Here is a 19,054-nt window from a genome sequence, read left to right as displayed (position 1 = left end):
GAGTCTGAGACATTCTGGCTTTAGGGGTGCCTCTACACATTCACAGCTGTGGTGGCTGTCAGGAGAGACTCCTTCTGCTTGAGAAAAGCAGAGGGAAAAGTAAAGGGGACTTTGTCTTTGGCTTAGGTACCAGCTCGGCCACAGTGGAGAAGAGCACCAAGCAGGCTTTTGGGGTCCCTGACTCCACGCCTTGGCTCTTGGACTCTTGGATCTCTAGATGTACCCTGGGCTAAATGCGGGCCCCACTGCTCTGAAGGGTGAGTCCCAGGCCTGACAGGATTCACCACAAGCTGAATGAAGAGCCCTTGGGCCTCAAGTGAACAATGGCAGTAGCCTGACTTTATTCCCTGTGGGCATGTGGTGGACACGGGGAGACTCCTCACCCTGGGGGAAGGGGAGGGAAGAGTGGGAAGGACTTTGGTGGTTTCAGCACTAGCTCAGCCGTAGTAGAATAGAGTACCAGGTAGATGTCTAAGGTTTCTGATTCTAGGCCGGGGCACCTGGACAGCGTCCCTGGACCTGCCTGGAGCCTGGAGGAACTCGTTGCCTTTAGGGGAAGGACAGAAGCCTGGCTGGCTTCACCACTTGCTGATTGTAGAGCCCTAGGGCCTTGAGTGAACATAGGGGTAGCCATGTAGTGATTATAGCAGGCCTTGAGCAAGATTCGGTGCTGTGCTGGCTTTAGGTCAGACCCATCACAGTCCCAGTGGTGGTGGCTACAGAGGTGCTTGTGTACCCCTTCCCAGCTCCAGGTAGCTCAGCACAAAGAAAGAAAGACTTTGCTTGTTTGGGAGAAAGTAAGGGAAGAGAATGAGAGTCTCTACCTGTAATCCAGAGAAATCTTCTGGATCTTTTCCAAGACCGCAAAGGTAGTACTTCTACAAGTATGCAAGAACTACAGTGTTATTGTGCTTGGGGTACCCCCTAATGCAGATATGGTTGTCGTGACCGAATAACTTAGATTACTTAACACCCAAGTCCCTTTGAATATCTGGAAAGCCTTCCCAAGAAGGATGGGTACAAACATTGACTAACATCCACAAGCATCAAGACCGTGCAGGAAAACATTACCTCACCAAATTAACTAAATAAGACACCAGAAGTCAATCCCAGAGAGACAAAGATATGTGACCTTTTAGATCGATAATTCAAAATAGCTGTTTTGAGGAAACTCAAAGAAATTCAAGATAACACAGAGAAGGAATTCAGAATCCTATCAGATAAATTTAACAAAGAAATTGAAATTATTGGCCAGGAGCAGTGGCTCACACCTGTAATCCCAGCACTTTGGGAGGCCAAGGCAGGTGGATCACCTGAGGTCAGAAGTTCGAGACCAGCCTGGCCAACATGGTGAAACCCCATCTCTACTAAAAATACAAGAATTAGCTGGGTGTGGTGGCGGATGCCTGTAATCCCAGCTATTCAGGAGGCTGAGGCAGGAGAATCGCTTGAACCTAGGAGGCAGAGGTTGCAGTAAACCAAGATTGTGCCACTGCACTCCATCCTTCTGGAAAGAAAGAAAGAGAAAGAGAGAGAGAAAGAAAGGAGGGAGGGAGGGAGGGAAGGAAGGAGAGAGAGAGAGAGGGAGAGAGAAAGGAAAAGAAAGAAATAGAAAAAAAGAAAAAGAAAGAAGGGAGGGAGGGAAGAAAGAAGGAAGGAAGGAAGGAAAGAGAGAGAAAGAGGAGCTGGGATGAGCTGTGCTCCTGGAGGAAGCAAGGGAGCCCAGCTGGAGCCATAGCCAGTACAGTGGTAGCAGTTGGACTGACCATTGCTGCTGCAGGATTTGCAGGCTGTTATGTTTTGCAAGCCATGAAGCATATGGAGCCTCAAGTAAAACAGGTTTTTCAAAGCCTAACAAAATCTGCCTTCAGTGGTGGCTATTATAGAGGTGGGTTTGAACCCAAAATGACAAAATGGGAAGCAGCATTAATACTAGGTGTAAGCCCTACTGCCAATAAAGGGAAAATAAGAGATGCTTATCAATGAATTATGCTTTTAAATAATCCTGACAAAGGAGGATCTCCTTATATAGCAGCCAAAATCAGTGAAGCTAAAGATTTACTAGAAGATCAAGCTAAAAAATGAAGTAAATGTATGATGAATTTTAGGTTCATATTAGTTTATGTATATGAGTACTAAGTTTTTGTAACAAAATGCCTCAGAGCTACAATAGAAAGATGAAAGAAAGAAAGAGAAAGAAAGAAAAAGAAAGAAAGAGAAAGAAAGGGAGGGAGGGATGAAGGAAAGAAGGAAGGAAGGGAAGATAGAGGGAAAGACAGAAAGAAAGAGAAAATTAAAAAGAAGCAGAAATTCTGGAGCAGAAAAATGCTAGTGACATACTGAAGAATGCATCAGTCTGTTAGCAGAATTAATCAAACAGAAGAAAGAATTAGCTTGAAGCCAGGCTATTTGAAAATACACAGTCAGAGGAGACAAAAGAAAAAAAAGAATGAAAAAAGAATGATGCACAAGATCTACAAGATCTAGAAAGTAGCTTCAAAAGGATAAATCTAGAAGTTACTGGTTTTTAAGGGGAGGTGGAGCGAGAGATAGTGGTAGAAAGTTTATCGAAAGGGATAACAGAGAACTTACCAAACAAAAGATATCAAAATTCAAGCACAAGAAATCAAATTTCAAGCACAAGAAGGTTATAGAACACCAAGTAGATTTAACTCAAAGAAGACTACCTCAAGGCATTTAATAACCAAACTCCCAGAGGTCAAGGATAAAGAAGGGATCCTAAAGGCAGCAAGACAAAAGAAACAACATACAATGGAGCTCCAATATGTTTGGCAGCAGACTTGTGGCATGACATATTTAAAGTGCTAAAGGATAAAAACACTTAGCATAAAACCTACCATAGTGTATCTGGTGAAAATATCCTTCAAACATGAAGGAGAAATAAAGACTTTCCCAGACAAACAAAAGCTGAGGGATTTATCAACGCCAGGCCTGTCCTACAAGAAATGCTAAAAGGAGTTCTTCAACATGCAAGAAAAGAATGTTAATGAGCAATAAGAAATCATCTGAAGGTACAAAACTCACTGGTAATAGTAAGTACACAGAAAAACCCAGAATATTATAATACTCCAATTGTGGTATGTAAACTATTCATTATCTTAAATAGCAAGATGAAAAGATGAACCAACCAAAAATAATAACTTTTCCAGACATAGACAGTACAATAAGATATGAATAGAAACAATGAAAAGTGAAAAAGTGTAGAGATGATGTTAAAGTATAGATTTAGCAGCACTTCTGAATATATATGTAATATATATATGTGAAAATAAAGTATAGAGTTTTTACTAGTTTTCTTTTTGCTTGTTTGTTAGTTTGTTTGTAAGTGCCTACATCAAAAAAGAAGAAAATCTTCAAATAAACAATCTAAGGATATGTCTTAAAGAATCAGAAAAGCAAGAGCAAACCAAACTCAGTGGAATAAAGGAAATAATGAAGATCAGATCAGAAATAAGTGAAATGAGAACAATACAAAAAAATCAATGAAACAAAAAGTTGGGTTTTTGAAAAGATAAGCAAATTGACAAACTTTAGCTAGACTAAGAACAAAACAGAAAAGACCCAACTAAATAAAATCAGAGATGAAAAAGAAGACATTACAACCGGTATCACAGAAATTCAAAGGATCATTAGAGGCTACTATGAGCAACTATATGCCAAAAAATTAGAAAACCTAGAATAAATGGATAAATTCTTGGATACATACAACCTACCACAATTGAATAATGAAGAAATCCAAAACCTGAACAGACCAGTAACAAGTAATGAGATTGAAGCCATAATAAAAAAGCCTCCTAGCAAAGAAAAGCCCAGGACCCAATGGCTTCACTGGTAAATTTTACCAAACATTTAAAGAGAATTAATAGCAATCATACTGTAACTATTCTGAAAAGTAGAAGAGGAGGAAATATTTCCAAACTCATTCTACGAGGCCAGTATTACCTCGGTACCGAAATTAAACAAAGAAGCAAAAAAAAAAAAAAAAAAACCTACAGGCCAATATCCCCATTGAATATTGATGCAGAAAGCCTCAACAAAATACTAGGAAATGGAATTCAGCAACACGTTAAAAAGATCATTCATAATTACCAAGGGGTATTTATTCCAGGGATGCAAAGATGGTTTAACATATGTAACCAGTCAGTGTGATACATCATATCAACAGAATGAAAGACTAAAAACATATGATCATTTCAACTGATGCTGAAAAAGCATTTGATAAAATTCAACATCCCTTCATGAGAAAAGCCCTCAAAAAACTAGGTATACAAGGAACACATCTCAACATAATAAAAGCCATATATGACAGACCCACAGTTAGTATCATACTAAATGGGGAAGAATGGAAAGTCTTTATCTAAGATCTGGAACACGAAAAGGATGCCCACTTTTACTACTGTTATTCCACATCGTACTAGGTGTCCTAGCTAAAGCAATCAGACGAAAGAAATAAAGGGCATCCAAATTGGAAAGGAAAAAGTCAAATTATTCTTGTTTGCAGATGATACGATCTTATATTTGGAAAAGCCTAAAGACTCCACCAAAAAACTCTTAGTACTGATAAACAAATTCAGTAAAATTTCAGGATACAAAATCAACATACAGAAATCAGTAGCATTTCTATATGCCAATGGGAACAATCTGAAGAAGAAGTCAAGAAAGTAATCTCATTTACAATTGCTATAAATAAAATTAAATACTGGCCAGGTGCTGTGGCTCACGCCTGTAATCCCAGCACTTTGGGAGGCCAAGGTGGGCAGATTACTTGAGCTCAGGAATTTGAGACCAGCCTGGGTAACATGGCGAAACCCCGTCTCTACCAAAAATACGAAAAAATAGCTGAGCATGGTGGTGTGTGCCTGTGGTCCCAGCTACTTGGGAGGCTGACCTGGGAAGATTGCTTATGCCTTGGGGGCAGAGGTTGCAATGAGCCAAGATCGCGCCACTGCTCTCCAGCCTGGGTGACAGCACAAGACCCTGTCTCAATAATTAAATAAATAAATATAGGCCAGGCACAGGGGCTCATGCCTGTAATCCCAGTACTTTGGGAGGCCGAGGCGGGTGGATCAGTAGATTGAGACCATCCCGGCTAACACAGTGAAACCCTGTCTCTACTGAAAATACAAAAAAAAAAAAAAAATTAGCCGGGCGTGGTGGCAGGCACCTGTAGTCCCAGCTACTTAGGAGGCTGAGGCAGGAGAACGGCGTGAACCCGGGAGGCAGAGGTGGTAGTTAGCTAACCTCTAACCTGGGCAACAGAGCGAGACTCCATCTCAAAAATAAAAAATTAAATAAATATATACATATATACACATACATACCTATGAATTAACCGAAGAAGTGAAAGATCTCTACAATGAAAACTATAAAACATTGATGCGAGAAATTGAAGAAGACTCATAAAAATGGAAAGATATTCCATGGTCATGGAATGGAATACATAATATTGTTAAAATGTCTGTACTACCGAAATCAATCTACAGATTCAATGCAATCCCTATCAAAATACCAATGGCATTCTTCACAGAAATAGAAAAAAAAAAAAAATCCTAAATTTCATATGGAACCACAAAATACCAAAAAAGCCAAAACTATCCTGAGCAAAAGAACAAAACTGGAGAAGTCACGTTACCTGACTTCCAATTATACTACAGAGCTACATTAACCAAAACAGCATGGCACTGGCATAAAAATAGATACATAGAGCAATGGAACAGAATAGAGAACCCAGAAACAAATCCATACATCTACAGTAAAATCCTTTTTGAAAAGGTGCCATGATCATGCAATGGGGAAAGGACAGTCTGTTCAATAAGTGGTGCTGGGAAAACTGAATATCCATATGCAGAAGCATGAAACTAGACCCCTATTTCATACCGTATACAAAAAATCAAATCAAAATGGATTAAAGATTAGAGAGAAGCAGAAAAAATAACTATTGGGTACTGGGCTTAATGTACAGAATCTGTACAACAACACATTAAACTCAGTACCCAATAGTTGTGTTTAATTATCTTACAGAAATAATCTGTACAACAAACATCCATGGCATGAGTTTACCTATGTAAAAAACCTTCACATATACCCCCGAACCAAAAATAAAAGTTGAAAAAAAAAAAAAAGACTTAAATCTAAGACCTCAAACTATGAAACAACTAAAATAAAACATTGGATAAACTCTCTAGGACATTAGAGTGGGCAAAGATTTCTTGAGATATACCCTACAAGCACAGGCAACCAAAGCAAAAATGGACAAATGGGATCAAATTAAGTTAAAAAGCTGCTGCATATCAAAAGAAACAACAAAGTGAAGGGAGAACATAGTTGCAAACTATCCATCTGACAAGGGATTAATCACCAGAATACATAAGGAGCACAAACAACTCTATACGAAAAAATCTAATAATCTATGTTAAAAATGGGCAAAAGATCGGAATAGACATTTGTCAAAAGAAGACATACAAATGGCAAACACAGGTATATGAAAAGGTGCTCAACATCATTGATCATTAGAGAAATGCAAATCAAAACTATAATGAGATATTGGCTGAGTGCAGTGGCTCACACCTGTAATCCCAGCACTTTGGGAGGCTGAGGTGGGTGGATTACTTGAAGCCAGGGGTTTGAGACCAGCCTGGCCAACACGGCGAAACTCCATCTCTACTAAAAATACAAAAAAAAAAAATTAGCCTGGCATGGTGATGCATACCTGTAATCCCATCTACTTGGAAGGCTGAGGCATGAGAATCACTTGAACCCAGGAGGTGGAGGTTGCAGTGAGCCGGTATCATGCCACTACACTCCAGCTTGGGTGACAGTGAGACTCAGTCTCAAAAAGCAAACAAACAAACAAACAAAACTACAGTGAGATATCATCTCACCTGAGTTAAAATGGCTTTTATCCAAAAGACAGGCAATATCAAATGCTGGCAAGGATATGGAGAAAAGGGAACACTCCTACAGTGTTGGTGGGAATGTAAATTAGTACAACCACTGTGGAGAACACTTTGGAGGTACCTCACAAAACTAAAAACAGAGCTACCGTATGATTCAGCAACCCCACTGCTAGGTATATATCTACAAGAAAGGAAATCAGTATATGGAAGAGATATCTGCACTCCTATGTTTATTGCAGCACTATCCACAATAGCCAAGGTTTGGAAGCAAGCCAAGTGTCCATCAACAGGCAAATGGATAAAGAAGTATGGTACAGATACACAATGGAGTGTATTCAGCCATAAGAAAGAATGAGATTCTGTCATTTGCAAAAACATGGATAGAACCAGAGGTCATTATGTTAAGTGAAATGAAATAAGCCAGGCACAGCAAGATAAGCTTCGCATGTTCTCACTCACTTGTGGGAGCTAAAAATTAAAACAATTGAACTCACGGAGATAGAGAGTAGAATGATGGTTACCAGAGGCTGAGAAGAATAGTGGGGGGTAGGGTGGAAATGTGGATGATTAATGGGTATTAAAAATAGTTAGAATAAGATCTAGTATTTGATAGCACAACAGGGTGACTATAGTCAATAATTTAATTGTACATGTAAAAATAACTGAAAATATAATTGGGTTGTTTGTAATAGAAACAATAAATACTTGAGGTGATGGATACATCATTCACCCTGATGTGATTATTACACATTGTATGTCTGTATCAAAATAGCCCATGGCTGGGCGTGGTGGCTCAACCCTGTAATCCCAGCACTTTGGGAGGCCGAGGTGGGCAGATCACCTGAGGTCTGGAGTTCAAGACCAGCCTGGCCAACATGGCAAAATCCCATCTCTACTAAAACATACAAAAAATAGCCGGGCGTGGTAGTGGGCACCTGTAATCCCAGCTACTCGAGAGGCTGAGGCAGGGAGAATTGGTTGAACCTGAGAGGTGGAGGTTGCAGTGAGCCGAGATTATGCCACTGCACTCCAGCCTTGGTGACAGAGCAAGACTCCATCTCAAAAAAAAAAAAAAAATTCCCATATACCTCATAAATATATACATCTACTGTGTACTCACAAAAATTAAAAATTAAAACAAAGTCAGTAGATGAATGAGAGGCAATCAGTTGCCCCCAAGACAAAGTAGAAGAAATCCCTGAGACATTACAACCAAAGGCAAAGAGAGAGGAACCACAAGGGAAAGGTTAAAAGCCTTGGTGGACAGATCCAGGACACCCAGCATGTCCGTAATAGGAGTTCCAGAGGAGAAAAAGAAACAGATGGAGAAGAAATACTAGTTACACAGGAGAAGAAATTTTACCTGAGTTGAAGACTTTTTTTGTAGAGATGTAGTCTTGCTTTATTATTATGTAGGCTGGACTCGAACTTCTGGCCTCAAGCCATCCTTTCACCTCAGACTCCCAAAGTGCTAAGATTACAGGCATGAGCCACTGTGTTAGGAATATTTTTATAAAATCACAAGTCAATACAATTCGAAATAAATAATACAAATGACTAAAAAAAAACTTAACTGCTTGAAAATGAAAAAAAAACCCCACAATTCTAAGTAATCCTTAGATTCCTAAGATACCTTTAGATCAAAGAGGAATTCTTTTTTTTTTTTTTTTTTTTTTTTTTTTTTTTTTTTTTTTGAGAGGGAGTCTCGCTCTGTCGCCCGGGCTGGAGTGCAGTGGCCAGATCTCAGCTCACTGCAAGCTCCGCCTCCCGGGTTTACGCCCTTCTCCTGCCTCAGCCTCCCGAGTAGCTGGGACTACCGGCGCCCGCCAACTCACCCGGCTAGTTTTTTGTATTTTTTAGTAGAGACGGGGTTTCACCGTGTTAGCCAGGATGGTCTCGATCTCCTGACCTCGTGATCCGCCCGTCTCGGCCTCCCAAAGTGCTGGGATTACAGGCTTGAGCCACCGCGCCTGGCCCAAAGAGGAATTCTAAACTGCCATTAAAATATTGAAAAAAGAAAACACTCCATATCCAATCTATGGACCCAGCAAATACTGTATTATAAAGAAAATGCCGGCTGGCGCCATGGCTTACGCCTATAATCCCAGCACTCTGGGAGGTCGAGGCGGGCGGATCGCCTGAGGTCAGGAGTTCAAGACCAGCCTGGCCAACGCGGTGAAACTCCGTCTCTACTAAAAATACAAAACTTAGCCAGATGTAATGACATATGCCTGTAAATCCCAGCTACTCGGGAAGCTGAGGCAGGGGAATTGCTTGAACCTGGCAGGCAGAAGTTGCACTGAGATTGTGCCACTGCACTCCAGCCTGGGCAACAGAGCAAGACTCCATCTCAAAAAAAAAAAAAAAAAAAAAAAAGGAAAAGAAAAAGAAAATGGCTTCATTACTAAGGAAGAAATACTAAAACTAAAGGAACTTAGTTTGTTTTTGTTTTTGTTTTGAGATGGAGTCTCGCTCTGTTGCCCAGGCTGGAGTTCAGTGGCGCATTATCGGCTCACTGCAAGCTCCGCCTCCCGGGTTCACGCCATTCTCCTGCCTCAGCCTCCCCGGGTAGCTGGGACTACAGGCTCCCGCCACCACGCCCGGCTAATTTTTGTATTTTTAGTAGAGATGGGGTTTCACCGTGTTGGCCAGGATAGTCTCCATCTCCTGACCTCGTGATCCGCCTGCCTCGGCCTCCCAAAGTGCTGGGATTACAGGCGTGAGCTACCGCGCCCGGCCGGAACTTAGTTTTTAATGGTAAGTAAAGGGACTTGCTCTGGGAGGAGCCTCTAAGGTCTCTGTCTAAGCCCCCTAGTTATCTGTTTAAGTGTGCATCAGGTGACCGTTGAAAAGGAGTCTCTTATGAAAGACTGAGTTAAACATTCTTATTTTTGCCAAAAGTAGAAAATGCTTTTGTGGAAGCCTGTGAATTCTCAGATGACTTCCTTAGTGTTTTTTATGTTGCCCAGGTACTCCAGGAGCAGATTCGTGCCCGGGACAACATTAGCTATGGAACTAATTCTGCCTTAAAGACCCTGGAGATGCGCCAGCTCTCCGGTTTGGGAGATCTTCGAGGAAGAGTAGCAAGGTAGGTGTTCAAATGTTGGGGTGTCTGTTCATCAAAAACCATTTTCTACAAACTCCATTATAGTGGGGAATGTATTAAGGAAGCCCCAAAGCAAATGCCTTGCATTCCTTTAGTACATTCCCTCCCTGCTTTGGCCATAAAATCCAGTGGTAGGAGTTAAACCTGGTTGTGAGGGCGCCATGGGTTTCTTTTGTTACGCAATTGGTGTTGTCTTCATGGGAAGAAATGATGGGAGAACTCACTCAGCTGACCTTGTAACTTGATAGGGTAATACTATGTTTATTGAATCCGATAATATAAAGTTGACATAGTTCGTATGTCGTTTTGGAAATTTATTTTTTTCTGTTATTCATTTTTTAATTTTCTGAAAGTATTGGTCTGGGAAAGATTGGAAACTTAGAAAAAAGATCTTTCTCCTCAGTATGAAAAGTGCTATTTTCTCAAAGTGTGCTGCGTGGACCAGCAGCCTCAACATCACCGGGGAGCTTGTTAGAAATGTACTGTCTCCAGCCCACCCCGCAACTACTGAGTTAGAATCTGCATTTTAACAAGAGCCCTGAATTCATATGCATGGGAAAGTCTGGGAAGCACTGCACCAGGACTGTTTCTAGGGCTATTTTTATCTGACTGGGACAAATTTGTCCGAAGTATTTATGGGCCTCTTCTGCCCTCTGCTGGGACTAAGAGCCAAGTACATTAATACGTATCAGCACCGGAGCTGAGGAGCAAATGGCACTTCCCATCAGCCTGAGGTGGCAATGAGGGTGGTCTGCAAGGAGACGGGCGGAAGAAAGAACAAGGACCTCTAGCATGCAAGGCCTCTGGAGCAGGGAGGAGTAGTGTTAGGGTGTGTTTGTGCAAACAACATGTCGAGGGCCTTGAATGCTGGGCATGTGTGTTTGCGTCCGCTGGGTAAAGATCAGTCTAATAGCAGAGGGCTGCATGGATTGGATGGGGACAGGTTGATCACTCTCCTTCTGTGATTTTCTGTCCTCAATAGGATGAACTTCAGTATCCTTAGTGTGATCCTTGGTGATGACACCCTGTTGACTCCCTCTCCTCTCTCTCCCCTTGCACTGTACCTTTCAGCAGTGATCAACTCTTTGTTAGTCCCTGAATAAGCCATGCTCGTCTATTGCTACACTTTTGTATGTGCTGTTCTCGTACCTAGCATTCCTTTTCCTCCTCTTTTTCTTTTCTTTTTATTTTTGAGACAAGCCTCACTCTGTCGCTCAGGCTGGAGTGCAGTGGCACAATCTCGACTCACTGCAACCTCCACCTCCTGGATTCAAGCAATTCTCCTGTCTCAGCCTCCCGAGTAGCTGGGACTACAGGCACCTGCCACCACACCCAGCTAAGTTTTGTATTTTTAGTAGAGATGAGGTTGTAACCATGTGGGCCAGGTTGGCTTCTAACTCCTGACCTCAGGTGATCCGCCCACCTTGGCCTCCCAGAGTGCTGGGATTACAGGTGTGAGCCACCATGCCCAGCCTCCTCCTCCTTTTCTAACTTCTTTTCAGTCTTTAAAGTTCAGCTGAAGTGTCACCCCCTCTGGGAGTCTTCCCTGACACTCCCACTCCATAGAGCTCTCCTAGCACTCACTGCTCTATTGAGTCTCTCTGTTGTCTTCCTCACTCTGCTGCCTTTACTGTGTTGGAGGGGGGGTTCCAGATGTGTTATCTCTCTATAGCTGAGTGCCTGGAACAGTCTCTGGAAAACAGTAGATACTCAACATTCATCATCCATTTTGATGAAGAAATGACCTTGGAAACTCACTGTAAGAGGACTGGAAAACCTTAACTCTTCATTTGTGGAGTTCGGCTTAAAAGAAATACCAGCTCTGTGATACCTCTCAGAACAGCAGGGAGTTAGAAGAACTGGAGAGCTACACGACAGAGTAGGGACTCTAGGAGGACTTTGAGGATCTTCATACCCGCTTGAGTTGCAGATGAAAATCAAGTGATGGAATACATGTGAGAGGCTTGGTGCCCTGCATGCGATGAACAGGGCCTGCAACCACTGGTAGCTGTATCATCTCAGGGGCAAGAGCAGTGACATTGTCCTTATGATGCTGGTTCTAATACAAAGTAGAATAATTATTTTAAAATACTTTCAGGAATCTTATACTCTTCAGTTTCTTATCAACTTCTCTATCCAACTTGTTCCTTTCCTGTAACAAAAACTTTCACTCTAAAGGCATAAAAAATGTTTGTTATGAGTACTGGATATTTTTGATTTGTTTTTTAGCTATATTAGTCTTTTGCCTGGAATGCTGATGAGACTTGATTGTTGAAATGAATTCATGTGAAATAAAAATTCTTTGGAAAAGCTTCTTGTCTTTCTTGTAGTGATTATGAATTATATTGGAGGGCTATGAACATTTTAAGTGGTATTCTTAAGTTACTAGATTGCTATATTATTTCATATTTAATTTTATAGTTTTTATGGGTCCATTGGTGATGTAATTAGTAGCAAAAGGGCCTTGATTTTTTTCGCTGTAAATCCAGCTCAGAAGGGCAAAGGCAAGTTCTCTATGGAGGTGAGATACACATTTAGCTCACGTGGCATACCATGTTCTAAACAGGACTTGATCAGACCTGAAGGCCCGATAGATGGCCCCCTTTCTCTCTCTCTCCTCTCTCTCTCTCTCTCTCTCTCTCTGTCTCTGAACAGCTTTAGTGAGAGCTAATTCAGGTACTATATAAGTCAACTACTTAAAGCACACAATTCAATGGTTTTTAGTATATTCACATAGTCGTGTAGTCATCATCACAATTGATTTCAGAACATTTTTATCATCCAAAAGGAAACCCCATACCCGTTAGCCGTCACTCCCCATTTTTCCCCAGCCTCCCCAGTTCCCCAGTCCATGGCAGGCCTACATTCTCTCTCTAATGGATTTCCCTCTTCTGAGCATTTCGAGTGAATGTGTTCCCTTGAGACTGGCTTCTGACACTTAGCATCATGTTTTCTGGGTTCATCCGTGTTGTAGCATGTATCAGTACTACATTCCTCCTTATGGCTGCCTAGTACCTCATTGTGTACTGCATTTAAAAAACCCATTCATCAGTTGAAAGTTTGGGTTGTTTCCACTTTTGACTATATTAAATAATGCTGCTGTGAACATTTGTCTATTTGTTTTTGTGTGCTCATAGGTTTTCATTTCCCTTGGATATGTACCTAGAATGAAAATGCTGAGTGACATGATAACTCTATATTTAACTTTTGAGGAACAGCGCAGCTAGACTGTTTGCGGAAATGGCCGCCATTTTACATTGCCCCCAGCAGTGTCTGAGAGCTCCGATTTCTTCACATCCTCACTAACAGTTGTTTCCTATCTTTTTGATTATAGCCATCCCAGTGGGTTTGAAGGGGTATCTCATTGTGGTTTTGATTGCATCCCCCTGAAGACTAATGGTGTTGAACATCGTTTAATGTGCTTACTGGTCATTGCCGTATCTTCTTTAGGGAAGTATTCAGATTCCTTGCCCATTTTTAAATTGGGTAATTGTCTTTTTATTATTGAGCTGTAAGAGTTTAAAAATTATATATTCTAGATATAATTCCCTTATCAGATATCTGATTTGAAAAATTACTGTCCCATTCTAAGGGATGTCTTTTCATTCTCTTGTGTCTTTTGAAACTTAAAAATTTTTAATCTTTTCTTCAGTTGCTAGTGTTTGGGGTGTCATAGTTAAGAAACTGTTGCATAATCCAGGTCACAAATATTTATGCGTATATTTTCTTTTTTAAGTTTTAAAGTTTCTGCTCTTACATTTAGGCCTTTGATGGATTTTTAGTTAATTTTTTTGTGTATGGTATAAGGTAGGGTTCCACATTTATTATTTTCCTTGTAGATATCTATTTATACCAGCAAAATATGTTGAAAAGTCTATTCTTTCCCCATCAAATTGTCTTGGCACCCTAGTTGAAAATCACTTGGCGGCTGTGAGCAGTGGCCACGTCTGTAATCCCAGCGCATTGGGAGGCCGAGGCGGACAGATCAGGAGGTCAGGAGTTCAAGACCAGCCTGACCAATATGGTGAAACCCCCGTCTCTACTAAAAATACAAAAATTAGCCAGGTATGGCGGCCTGCACCTGTAGTCTCAGCTACTCAGGAGGCTGAAGCAGGAGAATCGCTTGAACCTGGGAGGCAGGGGTTGCAGTGAGTCAAGATCTCGCCACCACATGCCAGCCTGGGCAACAGAGCAAGACTCTATCTCAGAAAGAAAGGAAGGAAGGAAGGAAGGAAGGAGAGAGAGAGGAGAGAGAGAAAGAGAGAAAGAAAGAAAGAAAGAAAAAGAAAGAAAGAAAGAGAAAGAAAGAAAGAAAATAAATCACTTGGCAATAGGTGTATAAATTTATTTGTGGACTCTCAATTCTATTGCATTGATTCCCAATTCTTTTCTTATGCTGGTGCCACACTGTCTTGATTACTATAGCTTTGTGGTAAATTTCAAAATTGAGAAGTGTGAGTCCTCCAACTTCATCCAGTTTTTTCAAGATTGTGTTAGCTGTTTTAGGTCCATTGTATTTTCTTATGAAATTTAGGATCAGTCCAGGTGCAGTGGCTTATGTTTATAATCCCAGCACTTTGGGAGGCCAAGGCAGGTGAATCACCTGAGGTCAGGAATTTGAGACCAGCCTGGCCAACATGGTGAAATCCCATCTCTACTAAAAAGACAAAAATTAGCTGGGTGTAGTAGCGCACACTTGTAATCTCCGCTCCTGGAGAGGCTGAGGCAGGAGAATCGCTTGAACCTAGAGGTTGCAGTGAGCCAAGATCATGCCACTGCACTCCAGCCTGGGTGACAGAGCAAAACTTTGTCTCAAATTTAAAAGAAGAAGAAGAAGAAGAAATTTAGGATCAGGCTGGACATGGTGGCTCACGCCTGTAATCCCAGCACTTTGGGATGCCGAGGTGGGCAGATCACGAGATAAGGAGTTTGAGACCAGCCTGGCCAATATGGTGAAACCTCTCTCTACTAAAAATACAAAAATTAAGCCAGGTGTGGTAGCGGCCACCTGTAATCACAGCTACTAGGGAGGCTGAGGCAGGATAATCTCTTGAACCTGAGAGACAGAGGTTGCGGTGAGCCGAGGTCCCGCCACTGCACTCCAGCCTGGGCAACAGAGAGAGACTCTGTCTCAAAAAAAAAAAAAAAAAAAAAAAAAAATTAGGATCAGTTTGTCAATTTCTGCAAAGAAACCAGTTGGAATATTGATAGGGACTGTGTTGAATCTGTAGATCTGTTTGGGGAATATTGCCATTTAAAAATATTGAGTCTTTCAGTGGGTTCAGTGTCTCATGGCTGTAATCCCAGGGATTTGGGAGGCCAAGGTAGGAGGATTGCTTGAGGCCAGGAGTTTGAGACCAGCTTTGGCAACATAGCAAAACTCTATATCTATGAAAAAATGAATATGTTAGTTGGGCATGGTGGCACATGCCTGTAGTTGCAGGGACCTATGATCACATCACTGCACTTCAACCAGGGTGACAGAGAGAGCAAGACCTTGTCTCGAAAAAAAACAAAAAACAAAAAACAAGCCTTTCTTTAAAAAAAATTTTTTTAGAAACATCATCTTCCTCTGTCGCCCACACTGGAGTGCAGTGGCGTGATCACAACTCCCTGCAGCTTGAACTCCTGTGCTCAAGCAATCCTCCCACCTCGGCTTCCTGAATAGCTGGGACTACAGGCATGTGCCACCACATCTCACTAATTTTTTTCATTTTTTGTAGAGACAGGGTCTCTCCCAGGCTGGTCTTGAACTCCTGGTTTCAAGTAATCTTCTCACCTTGGCCTCCCAAAGTGTTGGGATTACAGGTGTTAGTCACCATGGCTGGCCCCAAAATCAAGTATTTGGATCCACGAATGTGGGTGTCTTTCCATTTATTTTGGTCATCTTTAATATGTTTCAACAATATTTTGGAGTTTTAAAAGTATAAGTTTCATACTTCTTTAAATTTATTCCTAAGTATTTTATTCTTTTTTGATGCTACTGTAAATAGCAAATCTTTTTGTTTTTTTATTGCCACTGTAGACAAGTACAGTAGATTTTGTGTGTTGGTCTTGTATCCTGCAACCTTCCTGAACTCATTAATTACTTCTAATAATTTCTAGTGGATTTTTAAAAAAGATTTTCTACATGCAAGATCATGCCATCTGCAAATAGAGTTTTACTTTCTACTTTCCAATCTGGATTTCATTTCATTTTCTTGCCTAATTGCCCTGACTAGAACTTCCAGTATGATGTTGAATAAATGTGGTGAGAGCAGATACCCTTGTCTTATTTTTGATTTTAGGTGAAAGTATCCATACTCTCATTATTCAGTAGAATGTTAGGTGTGGATTTTTTTTTCCCCTTTGGAGACAGAGTCTTTCTCTGTCACCTGGAGTGAAGTGGTGCGATCTTGGCTCACTGCAACCTCCGTCCCCCAGGTTCAAGTGATTCTCCTGCCTCAGTCTTCCGAGTAGCTGGGATTACAGGTGCCTGCCACCACGCCCAGCTAGTTTTTGTATTTCTATCAGAGATGGGGTTTCGCCATATTGGCCAGGCTGGTCTTGAACTCCTGACCTCAAGTGATCCACCTGCCTCTGCCTCCCAAAGTGTTAGGATTACAGGCATGAGCCACCGCGCCCAGCCCAAGTGTGGATTTTCTTGTGTATGTTCTTTACTAGGTTGAGAAAGATTTTCTTTTCCTAGTTTCCTAGTTTGTTGACTGTTTTTATCATGAAGGGTATTGGATTTTGTCAAATGCTTTTTCTTCACCTATTGAGATGATCGTGTGGGGTTTGTCCTTTTTTCAGCTGATAAGGTTTATTACACATTAATTGCTTTTCTGATGTTAATGCAAACTTGCATTCTTGAAATAAATCTCACTTGATCATGATATATAATCCTTTTTGTATATTGCAGGATCAGTTTGCTAGCATCTGTTGAAATGACACCATCTGTTGTCATTTTGTTACCCCCAATACAGCTTTGCTCCATCCACCTCCTTTGTGCTATTATCAAATATGTTAAATTTGTAATGTAATGTACATTGTTCTATGTATGTAACAATACAATTGTATGCATATTATTTTAAACAATTGCTTTTTAAATCAATTATGACAGGAAAGAAAATATTCATTTATATTGCTCTTTATAATTACATAATTACCTTTACCCATGCTCCGTGTTTTTTCATGAGAATTCAAATTACTATCTGGGGCACTTGTTTTTAGCCTGACAAACTTTGGTATTTCTTCTAGGGTGGGTCTTCTAACAATGAATTCTCTCATTTTTTGTTTTTCTGGGATGTCTTTATTTTGCCTTATTTTTTTTTTTTTTTTTTTTGAGACGGAGTCTCGCTCTGTCGCCCAGGCTGGGGTGCAGTGGCCGGATCTCAGCTCACTGCAAACTCTGCCTCCCGGGTTTAAGCCATTCTCCTGCCTCAGCCTCCTGGGTAGCTGGGACTACAGGCACCCGCCACCTCGCCCGGCTAGTTTTTTGTATTTTTAGTAGAGACGGGGTTTCACTGTGTTAGCCAGGATGGTCTCGATCTCCTGACCTCGTGATCCACCCGTCTCGGCCTCCCAAAGTGCTGGGATTACAGGCTTGAGCCACCGCGCCCGGCCTGCCTTATTTTTTTGAAAAGTAATTTTGCTGGATGTAAGATTCCTGGTTGACAGTTTATTTTCTTTGAGCACCTTGAATATGTCATCCACTGCCTTGTGGTCTCAATTATTTCTGATGAAAAATTAGCTATTAATATTATTCTAGTTCCCTTGTATGTGAGGAATTGTTTTTTCTTGCTGCTTTCAAATATTTCTCTTTGTCTATGTCTTTTTCTTTTTCTTTTTTTGAGACATATTCACCCTGTCACCCACGCTGGAGTGCAGTGGCATGATCTCAGCTCATTGCAACCTCTGCCTCCCAGGTTCAAGTGGGTCTCATGCCTCAGCCCCCTGAGTAGCCGGGATTACAGGCGTGCACCACCACACCTGGCTAATTTATGTATTTTTGGTCGAGACGGGGTTTCACCATGTTGGCCAGGCTGGTCTCAAACTCCTGGCCTCAAGTGATCTGGCTGCCTCAGCCTCCCAAAGTGCTGAGATTACAGGCATGAGCCACCGTGCCCGGCCATGATGTGTCTGGTATGGATCTCTTGGTATTTGCCCTACCTGGAGTTTGTTGAACTACTTGTTTGTATCAATTAATGTTTTTCATAACATTTTGGAAATGTTTTTCATAACATTTCAGCCATTATTTTTTGAATATTTTTTATGCTTTTTTCTCTTCTCTTTCTCTCTCTTTCCTTTGAGTTGGAGTGTTACTCTTCACCCAGGCTAGAGTGAAGTGGCAAGATAATGGCTCATTGTAACCTCAAACTACTGGGCTCAAGTGATCCCCCACTTCAGTCTCCTGAGTAGCTGGGACTATAGGCATGCATCACCATGCCCAGCTAAGTATTTTTATTTTTATTTTTAGAGACAGGGTCTCACTATGTTGCACTGGCTGGTCTCAAAGTCCTGGCCTCAAGCAGTTCTCCTGCCTCAGCCTCCCAAGTTGCTGCGATTGCAGGTGTAAGCCACCATGCCTCGTGTCTTCTCTCCTATTATTCTCATTATGCATATGTTGGTGCATTTAATGGTGCCTTATTTTTTTTTTTGGAGACTCTCTTCATTTTTTTTTCTTTCTTTTTTTAGTCGCTGTTCATCAGACTGCATAATCTCTATCCACCTATTTTCAAGTTTGCCAGTCTTTGTTCTACCTATTCACATTTTCTGTTGAGCCCCTCTGTCGATTTTTTATTCCAGTGTTTCCATTAGGTTCTCCTTCTTTTTCTTTTATAACTTCTATAGCTTTATTAATATTTTATATTTGAAGAAACATTGTTATTATACATTCCTTTACTTTTTAAAGTGTGGTTTCAGTCATCCTATGCTTGCTCATTCTATATTTATATTAGCTATTTGAAGTTTTCTTTTTTAAAATCTGACATCTGGGTCCTCTTACAGGCAGTTGGTTTGCCTGTTCTTTTCCCCCTGAGTGTAGTTCACA

At 41.2% G+C, this 19,054-nt stretch overlaps 1 protein-coding gene and 1 pseudogene across 12 annotated transcripts in view; both read left to right on the top strand.

Moving 5' to 3' along the window:
• The window catches only part of LOC105489414 (family with sequence similarity 81 member A), a 124,298-nt gene that overhangs the window by 82,343 nt on the left and 22,901 nt on the right, over positions 1-19,054 (top strand). For all 12 annotated transcript variants that reach the window (XM_011754297.3, XM_071066771.1, XM_011754277.3 and 9 more), the window contains one exon: positions 9,887-10,005. In XM_011754297.3, the coding sequence (XP_011752599.1) occupies positions 9,887-10,005 (119 nt within the window). The remainder of the gene's footprint in view (positions 1-9,886; positions 10,006-19,054) is intronic.
• On the top strand, positions 1,604-4,009 carry LOC139355413 (mitochondrial import inner membrane translocase subunit TIM14 pseudogene; annotated as a pseudogene).

The sequence above is a fragment of the Macaca nemestrina genome, chromosome 7 (genome assembly GCF_043159975.1).
Source record: "Macaca nemestrina isolate mMacNem1 chromosome 7, mMacNem.hap1, whole genome shotgun sequence".
In the NCBI taxonomy this organism is placed as follows: Eukaryota; Metazoa; Chordata; class Mammalia; order Primates; family Cercopithecidae; genus Macaca; species Macaca nemestrina.
The sequence above is the reverse complement of the archived record's forward strand: the minus strand, read 5'-3'. Positions and strand labels throughout refer to the sequence as shown.